The sequence below is a fragment of the Lutjanus erythropterus genome, chromosome 16 (assembly GCF_056507025.1).
Source record: "Lutjanus erythropterus isolate fLutEry1 chromosome 16, fLutEry1.hap2, whole genome shotgun sequence".
Lineage (NCBI taxonomy): Eukaryota > Metazoa > Chordata > Actinopteri > Lutjaniformes > Lutjanidae > Lutjanus > Lutjanus erythropterus.
The window spans coordinates 11,454,138-11,467,207 of NC_139332.1; the positions used below are offsets into that span (position 1 = coordinate 11,454,138).

The 13,070-nt window shown below is 39.5% G+C and overlaps 1 protein-coding gene across 1 annotated transcript in view; it reads left to right on the forward strand.

Annotated features, from left to right (window-relative positions):
• The first annotated feature begins 3,344 nt into the window (after positions 1-3,344).
• LOC146312761 (triple functional domain protein-like) overlaps positions 3,345-13,070 on the forward strand; it is a 105,136-nt gene continuing 95,410 nt past the window's right edge. Inside the window, exon 1 of the mRNA XM_084739703.1 lies at positions 3,345-3,675. Coding sequence (XP_084595829.1) covers positions 3,606-3,675 — 70 coding nt within the window. The 5' untranslated portion in view covers positions 3,345-3,605. The remainder of the gene's footprint in view (positions 3,676-13,070) is intronic.

Below are 13,070 nucleotides of genomic sequence, written 5' to 3' on the forward strand. Positions count from 1 at the left end.
ACTTTCATGTCTTTTTTTTGCCTTACTTTACCAATCTAACAATGTTTGTGTTGTCAAATCTGACCACACCCACACAGTCCTGAAGAAGCAGACTAACTGAAAACTCTTAATAAACAAAACCTAAGGGTGTTGTTTTCCTGACTATCAGATTGTCACTTAATTTGTCAATGAAATTAATTGAATTTTAATCAAATTTTAAAAAAAATTTGTTATTTCTGTCACCATGTTGAAGGAGAGGAGAGGAGAGGAGAGGAGAGGAGAGGAGAGGAGAGGAGAGGAGAGGAGAGGAGACAGATGTACTTCCTTTCTCCGCCATGCAGCATTAACATCCCACTGTGGACTAAAGCCAGTTGATCACTAGTATCAGCCTCCCCCCTGCTGGACATGATAAGTAATACATCATCATCTGCTGTACTTTTTTTTTTTTTACACAAAACATCATCAACAGTGGTAGCAATAAAACAAATCATATTATATGTCAGTATACAAAGAGATGAGTCACTGTCAATGATGCCAATGAAATACATGAAAATAGTACTTCCTGCTGTATTTTCATATCAAATCAGTACCACTGTGTGTCATATTGAATACTAAGTGAAAATACTTCTTCTTCTTTCTTTTTAACATTTTATTTAAGAGGGTTTTTTTTTACATTTATCAGACAAGACATCATCTTAAGGTACAAATATCTGCAAAAATATAAGGGATACCAAAAACACAGATCCTTTATAATAGCAGTTGCACAGGTAAAGTTGTTCGCCTTGGGTATTTCAATAATGTCCATCCCAATTTCTTAGTGTCTAAGGTTAGTAAATGTCTTGTTTTGTCAGTCCAAAATTCAAAGATATTCAGATTGATATTGATTATAAATGAAGAAAAGCAGGAAAGCCCCATATTTTAGAGGCTGAAAATAGCATTTTATGGCAGTTTTGCATAACAAATTGCTGTAACCATTAATCAATTATCAACATAGTTTAATAGTTTAATTATATTTTACTCTTTGTCCAGTTGGGCAAGTGAATTGCTAGATTTACTAGCCAGACATGGCATTTTACTTGTCCTGGGGAAATGGTAAATCCTCATTGTTACAAGTGCATTTTACTTCCTTATTACTTTGCTACGTGTCTCACAAGTCTGTTTAACTCATCATCCTCTACTATAAATCAATACCATAAATGTTAGGCTAATATAATCTTCAAAGTCTAGAGAAAGGTGGATAATCTGATGGGTTAATCCTCTGCCTCACCTGGGTACCTCCATCTGTAGCATCATTCTCTGTTGCTGCGAACATCTTATTTCCTGAAACACATGATATAGTTTTGATGATGGATCCATACATACAGAAATCTGTTGTCAAAAAGTTCTAAATTATGAGCATGAGTATCATAATGAAATAAGAGTTTTTCCCTCATATTTTATGTATAAATTGTAACCCTGCAAACCTGCTCCACAGGTAAGATAACAGAAATAAGGCTGCTCTGAACTCCTCCACTGCTTGCTATTAAAGTATTACAGCTAAAGGTCACTTTCCATGTTGAGCCCCACTTATAAAAGGACAATATAATGTCATCTCATCGATAAATCACTCTACTATCTGCTGCTACATTTCCACAACAGTTAGTCAATATCAACATTTTCACTTACAGGAAATCATTTGGAGCATTTTGTGCAGTGTGTGTGGTTGTGTGAGTGTGTTGCGTGTCAAAGCACTTTGAGCTTGCAGCCATGCTGGGACGCTCCCATCACTAGAACAACTTTCTGTTCCGTCCCAGAGAATATTTACTTGATGTTAACTGAGGAGGCCCTGGATGTCACTTCATAACATACAACCCACAAGTTGTAGATGATCAGAATAATCCACAAACAAGCAGCATTGTTCTGATAATCCTGAATGCTGTTTACGGCAAGAAAGACAGCAGCATAAATCCAGTTTCGACTCAAATCACAGAGCGTCAATCAGTATGGCACAAACACTTGGAACTAGAATTGACATGATATTGGACCTAAGCCCCGCAAAAGCCCCGCAAAAGCCCCGTCACACATACAATGTTAGTTCTTCTTTTGCTAATAGGGATTTATGGAGACCCAAAGTGCTCAATATCAGGTAAAATATGTTATGATATAATTAATAATAGGACTAAATGCAGACAAAGTAAGTAATATAAACCCAAGACTGTAAGATAAAATAATACAGTGGTTAATTTTTACCTTAATCCATCCATTTTTATTCCAAAATATATTTTTTCTAAAGTCAGTTTTCATTTCATGCATTTAAAACGTACTTACACTCAGTTGCTTGTTTATTAGGTACTGTAATACTAATGCAGTCCTATATAACAGTCCTGCAACTGTCATCAGTTATTTTAAAATAACTTTTTGGGGAACTGTTGATTCAAGTTTATGTCCCTTGTGTGTAATTTAGGTGTATCTGATATTACCTTCCATCTTAAGGTGAAACACCTGTGACGCACAAATAAACTAAAACAGTTTTTTTAACAGCAACTGGAGCAAAATAAAAAAAACATTTTTGGTTAATAACCTGCCTGTGAAGATTAGCCACATACACTTGAACTGATATATCAGTCGACTGATATTATTGACCAGATATTGGCTTGTAACAGCTATATCAGTCTTTATCGGCATATGCATATGTTGTTCAATATTTACCTATATATATAAAAATATAATACTGTTTCAGTGAGCTGATGTAATTTTGGATAACAAAGGTTATTAGACAGTCTTAATATTTCAAACACAAGAGACTTTATTCTTATTTTAAAAAGATTGAGCAGAAACAGTTCATGCCTTAACCAGCAGATGGCCTCAGTAACACAGCTCAGATCATGAAACCCAGAGAGGAGAGAATACCATGACAGAACCTCAATCATAACAGCTGACCTTTTCTGTTTGTATCATTACCAATCACTCTGCTCCTCCCTGTAAGTATGACTAACTAGACATTCAGCCAATTTTTTTATGGAAACATCACATAAACAATCAACAGTGCATGAATCACAGTCAGTTAAATTCCCCCAAAGTTGCCCTTTTCCCTTGACAACAGTGTGTCGCACAATTGAGTTTAAATTGCACAACTCAAGTTACACATAGCCAATAAGCCTGTTATTCACCTCTGACAGCCTATGCCTTGTTCTTTTTGTAGTTCTCATAGCTCCTTGGTTTTTAATGTCCTACATTTCACAGTAAGTTGGACACACACACACACACACACACACGCACACGCACACGCACACAGTGACCGCCGTCGTTCCTTGATGACCCACCGTCTGCTCATTTCCGAAACCTCACGGAGATTCACCGAGCAGCGACCCGGCCCCTCCCGCCCCCCTCCTCCGCGCTACAGCTCCTCTCCCCTCGGCTCCACTCCGAGGAGGAACCCGGTGCCCCCGGCTCATCGTTTCCAATTACGTTACCCCAAGATGGAGGTCTGCAGATGGCACTGCTAGCGTCTACGAGTCGCCGCAACCGTCCGTGTGTCTTTAATGACGCTTCCGTCGGGACAGGAGTGATTTTGTGCCGTCTTTTTGTCGATTTTTTGGGGGATCTACTCCGGCGATACTGAGCCCCAGGTTTGGGTTGTGGCAGCCATGAGCTCCGGGGAAGGAGCGGAGGAGACGACGAAGGACGCCAGCGACATAGCGGCGTTCTTCAAGACCGGTAAGCCCAAAAATGAGTGGAGGAGGTCGGGCTGAGCTCCACTGAGAGCTGCTCCCCTTGGTCCAGCGACGGGAGGGACATTGTTCCCGTCCATGTTGACTGTTTTGGGGGCTCAGAAGGCTTTAGCCGTTGAATTACATTACTGTTGTTATAAACCAAGTGTACAACAAATAGCAATGGGCAACACAATCGTGGAAATGTGTGAAAATTGGTTTCTTGAATGCATTTCTCCAACTACATCAGATATTAGCCCGGACTGTGTAGCCTGGCAACGTTAGCTAGAGCGCTAACTGTCAGAGTTCCATTTTCGGACAACTCTCCCTGATTTGGTAGACTGTAGCTTACTATCTTCTTCAGAATACATTATTCTGTGTTTTGCCCTTTACGCACCACTATTTATACTTGCTTCCATTACTATCTGCTGTCAAAATGAGGATGTGAAATGCAGCCCAGTAAACGGTAGGAGAAAGGAACACATAGGAACTGCAAATCTGCTTTCAGCCCGACACAACTGCAACAAAGCGACTTTTTATAAAGACTGGTATTCAGTTAAAATGGCATATGGAAGAAATATAAATATATAATCCAGTGGCGTGACTGTTGATTTTGATAAGGCGAGGAAAAGAAGCAGGTCAAGGCTGTCCGATAATGAGCTGCTATGGTAACTAACTAGTTTCAACATTAGCTTCCAGTATTAGCCTCTGAGCTAGTGAATCCTGTATCAGATTTGGTGAATCCTGTCTGCTTGGTTAGCTAACAAATGCTAGCTGGTTTAGCATCGCTAGCTTGCCTGTGAGTTGACAAAGCTGGCGTGTATCTAAACAGCTTATTCATGTGTTGAGTACAAACATAGACTGTATGTGTCTGTTTTGAATTCACTATTCCAGTAAGTCATTGTTTGTTGTTTTCCGTGCTGTCAAAAAATAGCACAACTGTGCAAGCTATGTAAACAATACATGGCGTGGCACATACAGCCTGGGTGTGCACTGTGCAGGGTAAGCTAGCTGTGTGACATAGCTACCGAGGCCAAAAGGCTGCCTATTATCAATACCACGGTCTATTGGTTGTGATAAAAAACCCAGTGCTAGTGACACTGATTTATTCATACACATCCACACTGTTGTTTGTTGACCTGGTTTGATGCTGCCCACTATCATGTACAGATTGGTAACATTAGCTAAGTAGGCTAATTAATCAGCAAGGGCTGTGACTTGAAGTCCTAACACGGGCCTACAGTGATTTCACAGGCTGCAACAATGGCTCATAAACTGTGAATCTGGGGTCATAGCATAGATTTAAGGGGCCACAGAAATAAATGGTTAAGTTTTATTCTATCCAGCAGAGCTTGCACAGTGAAACCATGAGTAAGGGTGTCTTATTTGTTAATCACTTCCATACCCCCACCTAATGTACAGTATGTGCATTTATACAGTTGGTACAAATATTAACTATATTACTGAATGGGATAGTTAAAATGATGATCCATGGGCAAATGCTTGTCCATTTATGACATGAAAAAGCTGGTGAGCTAATGTGCTGCACTGGCATATGCCAGATAACCCTCAAGCTATGTCCAGTGACTGCAAGCAGTGGATTAGCTCCAGTGCCTGCCTGATGTCATGTCTGCAAGTGTTATCATCTAACTCCACTAGTTTTGGTAGCCTCCTCTTATGTATGTAGATTCTCCTTGAACTGATAGCTTAATTTTTCCTGGTGACATGTATTAAATTGTGACATTTGAGAATAGTAAAGCACTGTGTGTACTGTTCATAAGCCAAATCACTGGCTGTTCTGGTACAGTGTCATGTGTAGGACCATTGTGGTAGAACTGAGATTTTGAAGTACAGTTGGAGGGGTGTAAACAAGGACGAGAATGCAGAGTATTGACATCCAGGATCCAGCCTCTGGCTCCTGTGGTTTTGTGTCTAGCGAGATAATAAGCACAGAGGGAAGTTCAGTATCTGTATTGAGCTGATCTGATGGCTTCCTCTTAGGGAGAGAGGCGAGAGGCATCCTGTAACTCACTTGCAGCCACACTTTGTATGTTTTGTTGATGGTGCACAGCTGCCACCATTCTGCTTCATTGTTAATCAGATCTGTTGCTAATTACAATGTTTAGATATGCCTCCTTTTCTTATTACCACAAGTCCATCTGCTGCGGTTCTAGTTTGTAGTTTAGAAATAGCTCTTTATTTACCAACAGAGCACTTAACCCATACTATAGTCGCTTTATTTGTTTGTTGGAGAGAAGCAATGACACACATAATTAGTATTTGTTGCAGTTCAATTTTGCTATCAGTGGTAAGGTTGCTACTGCTGAATTAATAAAAGAAAAATTGTGGGTAAAATGAAAACTAATATGTGTCTGTTTTTTTTACAAAAACAGAACAGAAACAGAATGAACATTTCATGCCTCTGTCTGCTCTTGGAGTAAAAATCATAAGGATATTTTATCACTCATTCAGGCTAGTCTTTGCTTCAAGCATTCTTTTATATGACCAGGGTGTAGGATATAGTGGCATCTAGCAGTGACGTTGCAGATTGCAGACACCTCATCACAATCTCCCCTTCCAATCATCACAATCTATGTTGGCTGCAAAACTAAAATGTGAAAAGCCGTATCTAGAGCTAGTGTTTAGTTTGTCAGTTTTGGATTATTTTAGAAACATGGCAGACTGCGTGAAAGAGGACCCGCTACCTCTGTAGATACAGATCTAAGATAACAAAAATACACCAGTGGAACCTTCCTAGGTTCCACTCCTCTCTGCATTGTGCTCCAATAACAGTGAAAAATGGAGCTTCAAAATCTTAAATTAAAAATTGTTAGCAAATTGATTGCTAGTGATTAATGTAGATTAGCTAGTTGGCTAGCATATTGCTAAAATTAGCAAATTTATGATGTGAATCTATATTATTATATAATATAATTAATAATTTATGATGTGAATATATATATATATATATATATAGTGATAGTTCACCCAAAAATGAAATTTCACTCAATATCTTCTCACCCCTGTGCTGATGTGAGGATGGGTGAAGATCTCCAGTTCACAAAACACTCCCGGAGCTTCAGCGGAAAACAGCTTTGCAGCCAAATCCAGTACAATTGAAGAGAACACTGACCAGTTTTAAAATGTAAAAAAAAAAAAAAAATGTCTCCATACTGCTTGTGTGGTGTAATCCAAGTTTGTAACCTGCAACATTAAAATTTGACCCAAAAAGACGCCATTAACACCATGTTTTTAGCCTAAATGTCAACTGTAGCTTCTCAGACCAGATCCGCGTGCACACGCCTGAAGCAGGTAAACAAGCTCTCGCCCAAGCGGCGCGGGTGCAGCAAAGAAATGATGTTCCTCTTTATGTCGAAGTCCTCTGACATTTTCTTCTTTGTTGAAAGTTTGCGCAGTCAGCTGTGCGCATTACGAGTCACTATTTCTGAGCAGATCTCTCTCTGTTGTGTGAGTCACTTCCAGGTAGCATGTAAACACAGATGTGAAGGTATCATGATATCTTGTATATCTCGTGTCGTGCCGCTTGGGCGAGAGCCTGCGTACCCACTTCAGGTGTGTGTGCGTGGATCCAGTCTGAGAGGCTACAGTTGACATTTAGGCTAAAAACATTTTGTAAATGGCATCTTTTGGGGTCAAATTTTAATGTTGTATCTTAAAGACACTTGGATTACACCACACGAGCAGTATAGAGACATTTTGTGTTTTTTTGTGTTCTTTTTTTACATTATAAAATTGGTCACCATTCACTTTAATTGCACTGGATTTGGCTGCAATGCTGTTTTCCGCTGAAGCTACAGGAATGTTTTGTGAACAGAAGACCTTCACCCATCCTCACATCAGCACAGGGGTGAGTAGATATTGAGTGAAATTTCATTTTTGGGCAAACCATCGATTGAAGTACAATTGTTGATGTTTTATTGACAAAATGCTACCATAAGCTGACTTTTTAGTCTAACTACCATGTTGTATGTAGCACCTTTAGCAGCATGTGTTATTGTTTTCCTCACAAACAGCACACCTTGTTGAACACACCTCTAAAGGTATACTTAACACTGATTATGAGGTATGTGTTACTGATTGTGCTGCAGTCACAAACAGCTGGTCTTTTTCTTAAACATGAGCCAAGTTTTTCTCAGGTGGTATTGTTGATTTGTGACTATTGTTGATGCTGCTTCAGTGCTTTTGTACCCCCCTGAGAGTGCCTGGCACTGTCAAATGGTGTGCTGATGTCACTAAGCACAATAAGACACTGATTGACAAGACCACCTACTGTTTGAGATAATGATTACTATGGACACATAGGTATTGTAAATATGGGTTTTTGTTTTAAAATTCAAGCATCATCAGAAATGATTTTAGTAACACTATATTTTATAAAGAATTAACAGGAGATAAAGAGCGTTTATTCATCATTTTACAGCTACGTGACTCAAGACAAGCTTGTCTTCAGTTAAGACACATCTTTCAAGCACGTAGCCCTGTTATAGGCCAAGTGGAGATGCAAATCCCTGCCTTGCTGTGCTGAAGTGCCAAGTCAAGCCAGGCCAGCAGATGTAGAAAAGGGGTAAAAGATTCAACAGTCATTTTATTATTACTTTTTTGCTGAACTAAGGTAAACATTTTCATTAATTATTGCATTTAGCTGCATTTTCTTTAAATTTAGTCAAGTTAGCCCACACTTTAGAATGTCTTACCCTGTCAGCTGTTGTATATAACATTAACATAAATACCAGTAGTATCGTTTGTCAAGGAGCTTATTATCTTAAATTTCAGTAATGACCAGTCAGGAACCAGTACTGTATTAGTCCTGGTTCTCAATACTGCTCCTCTCCTCTCAACCACAACTGGTCCTGAATTCATTTGTGTGGTTATTGGCTCGTAAAAAATACAAAATTAAGCACGCTTGTTGAAGGTGTTGTTCAGAATAATCTCAGTAGTGATAGCAGCAGTGAAACCACTACATGCTGGGTATTGCCAGTCTTCTGGTTGGAAGGCTTGAGTGTCATGTTCGGGTTCCCTTCCTCTTTGTTTTGCTCGTGAACTTCCTCCTCATAGATCTGGGAGTCTTGTTTTGACATGCACAGGTTTGAGTGTCTTGCCACAGGCTACGCTTTTTTCTCCCCCTCCATCCCTAGCTCCGTCCTCATCTCTTTTTTCCATCCCTCGGCATTTGGTCTCTTTGTCTTTCCCATGTCCTCACTCTTCGCTTTCTTCCCTTTACTCCCCTGTCTGCTTGCCTGCCTGCCTGCTGTCTGAGTGTTCATTCGCCAATGTCTGTTTCACGTTTTCCTCCCTCCCTCATTCTTGTTGTGTTGTGTCGTGTCGGGCCCCTCCGTCCTGATGCAAAATGACAACTAATAAAAAAACCCGAGCTTCCCCCCGTCTCTCGCCCCTGTCTTCCAGACTGGAATTAATACCTAGGCCTCAGAGCTCTGAAAGGGGGAGTTTTGTTGTGGCATGTTGTCAATCATCAAGTTATTCCACTCCAAACATATCTTTGGCTGCACTGATGACTAAGAGCCTGATTTAGTGTGGATTTCATACAGTTATTACTTGTTGGTAGCGTAGGGTATTATTCACGGTTAGGGGAAGAAAATGTGCAATCCGCTCTGCCGAGCCTTCATGAATGAATGTTTAGAGGCTACAGCACGCTGTTCACAAGGTTGGTCTGTATGTTTGAATGAGCATCAGTGTGTACTTGTATTTGTGCAAGACAGAAACAGACAAGCAGGAGAGAGGGAGAAATGTGATCCAGAGCATGCATTTATGACTCAGGCCCATTCACCCAGGATGAGGTCTGCACAGAAACACACACACATGCACACACACTCTGAGACTAATGGATATTGATCCAGGAGATGGAGACTGATTGAGGTCCCTCAGTAAAGGTTTCCTCCAGGCTTAAAGCTGCCAAGTCAGACACAGAGCAGAGGCTGAAGCCTAATGCTACACAAAGCAGATTTCTTTTATCTTCCCCCGTGTTTATGGGATGGAAGTAAACAGAGGACTGGTGCATCATAGATCAATGCAAATGGATCACTGAAGGCTAGGTTTGTTGTCACTTTGCTGCTTTCTGAATAACATACATGTTTTACTTATAGATTGTTTCAGAACCTGTAATCATAAAGAAACTGAATGAGTGTCAGACATGGTAGGCCTTGTGGGGTTTGTGAGAGACAGATTTTAAAAAGCAGAAGAGGCTCCTGACTTTTAGCCTCTATTATGAGCCACATCCCCAAAACACTGTATCCTAATCCCACATCCTACAGTGCAACTTGATAGCCCCTGATGACATCACCAGGGTTATTTTATTGATTAACAAAGGACAATTGTTTTCACAATTGCTTAAACTGAACTTCATGATTAAAATCTGTCCCAGTCCTAGTCCTACTGTGCACCTATTTAATAATATATACCAAAAATACAAAAAAAAAAACCCATTTCTTTGTATTCTTATATCCAGTATGATCATATTATTGAATATTGTTTATTATTGAATCGCAATAAAATGCAGCGTGCAAAAAGTGCAAAAAAATCACAGAACCAGGACAAAATCGCAATTTTCTGAAAAAGGAAAAGTGTGTGAGAAAGAAGGGTTATAATAAAGTATTGTATTGCTGCACAGATGCCCTGGTCTAAACATCTTCATCTCCAGATGAAATAAGACATGTTTTTTGATACAAACACCAACAAATATCACATTGTCATGATTAAAGTTGTTATGCAAAAATGATCATCTCCACTGATCTTATTGTATATCACAACTTCAGTAAAAATAATTACAATAAGACTTTTTTTTTTTACTATATCTTGCAGCGCTAGTTCAAATGAAATTCCTCCTGACTTCTGCCTATCTGGTTTCACTGGGGAATGTGTCACAATTCAGAAGCAGAAGTAGATATGCTTGAAATGCTGTTTTATCTGGACTTAATCACATGGTGCAAAAACTCTATAAAAACCTAATATAGCCAAAAAGCAATTATTGATTTCCAACATTGTCAACTATACATCCGTAGATATTATGGATACACCAGTCCAATATGCGTGCGTAATGAGTGCCAGTGCACACACTGGCTTTGTTAGGCCAACCAGGTGGCCCTGATGAGAGAAATTCACATTAAATACAGTTTCTCTATCAGTATCATCATAAGAATGCAGTTTCCAAAATTAGTTAAATTATTTCTGTCTCAGTTCTTTTTAGTGCTACAGTAATACCTTGCCTCATGTTACCTTCATGTGAAGATTATCCTCTACACTGTGAGGTGTTTAGATGAAAATGTTGAAGGCAGTAGAAGTATCAATATTAAGGAGGCAAACTGACAGTTGAATTGGTGGATCCCTACCACTGTCTCAGTAAAATCTCTGATGATAGATAAATATATATCATCTGACAGTATATCTCCCGCCATTACCTCCAAATATTTAAATTATCAGATTGTGTACAAGTCTTAAAGAAAAAAATACCTGAATTTAGCTGCAAAAAGCCATGGGAGCACAGAAATTAGTGCATTGGAAAGACAAATTTTAAGCAGCTCAGGCTGAGGGCAACTCTGTTCGACACTCAGGCATTATGTAGTTCACAGTACGAGGGGCTTTGAGATAGGCAGCCGCTGTTCTCTCTCAATTCTTTTTCGCACTTACTCACACTCAGCATTTTCTCCGCTGACCCGATCTCTGTCTTCTCTGTCTTGTCCTCTCTCTTTGTATTGTTAAGATCACAGCGTACATTCACATCCACACCGAATGGCCGTTTTTATTCAAACACAGAGAATATCAGGTACCTCAGACACCTTTAAGTAACTGTACTATTGTGCAACAGAGCGGAGAGAACATAATAAATGGAAGCCAGCTGGAGGGGAAGGATGATGGTTATGAGATTTTAGCCTTTTATTTAGCCAGGCAGCTTCAATCAAGAGCAAATGGATGGCTGGGTAAAAAGCTTTTTGAAAAGGGCTGGAGATTAAGCCTAAAACACAGGGATAAAAAAACACTCCTTATACTCCAACTGTTCCCTTTATTGTGGCATTAAAAATGTGACGTTTCAGTTAGAAAGGCATTCATCCCTGAAGATGAACACATATACAAACACTGAACACATGGTAACAAGACGAACAACACAGGAAACTCTTAATGGTGCACTGTCATGTCACGAATAAACGCTCTCTGTCATAAACTCATTTTTTTTTTGTAGAGAAAATTGAAGGAAAATAATGCTGAAAATATCAGTCACTTAGTAAAAGAGTAAATAATTTAAATTGCTCTAATTTTCCCATGAGTACTTGTGTAAACACACAATCTTTCTCATCCCTAATAACAGGTGCAGGTACATTAAATTTTAAAGGCAGATTACAGCAAGCAGAGCAGGCCAGACCCCCTCAATCTGCTGTGAGGTCAGTTTGAGTGGGAGGATTGTGATCCCCCCCCCCTTGTTTGAATTATGTTCTGTTGAAGGCTGTGGCAGTACGATCAACATTTTGGTAAATCATTAGCATTCAAACACGCAGAGTTGCCAGTTTCTCAGTTCAATGAGAGGAATGACGTGGCAGCTCAGGATTAATGCACAAAGCCTGTGACACGCTCCATTCAGAGTGAGTGTTTGTGCCAAAACCAGAGGAAAACATTTAAGGTTATGTTTGGACAATCACCTCGTAGAATACTGACTATTACTCATGTGACAGAAACTGTGACTTAGTCTAGTGTGAAAGTGTGACGTGCTCCAAAAGTTGCAGTAGCCAAACAGCAGCCAGGGCAATCTCAACAAAGATATATTCAGACCAAGGAAAGGGAATTTAAGCACCACGACAACTGCTTGAGCAAATCCTACTTAAGTTTTTAGCTTTGTGGTAGCAAATAATTGCCTATTTTACCCACCCAGCAGATACATAGCATCATTAGCACTGATTTGGATTCATGTCTCTGACTGCCTGATGAATGCAAGTCCAATATTTACTCTCCATGAACAATAAACCACAGAAGAAAATTCATTGTTTCACACTATGCTCTATCATTTATTTCATGCCTCAAATCATATTCTTTTGTCATTTGGGCGGTGCTTTTCACTCTTTTGCATGGAGTGGATGCAGGCAGGAAATTTGCATGAAAGAAAGAAACCTGTACTTGCCTGGAAATTATGCTGCAGACATGTCCCCACATTTATATAAAGTACTTCTTGGATTTACAGAAAGTGTGCTATATTGTGATATGTATTTTTATTTGGATATGTTACCTATATCAGAATATGAGATTTTGGTCATATTGCTAGGACTAGATACTGTGCACATTTGAATGGATATGACGAGACGAGTACTTGGTACCGGTACCCAATGGCCCTTTTTTCTGTCCTCTACTTTGTCTGTAATAACAGGAAAGTAATTTCAGTTG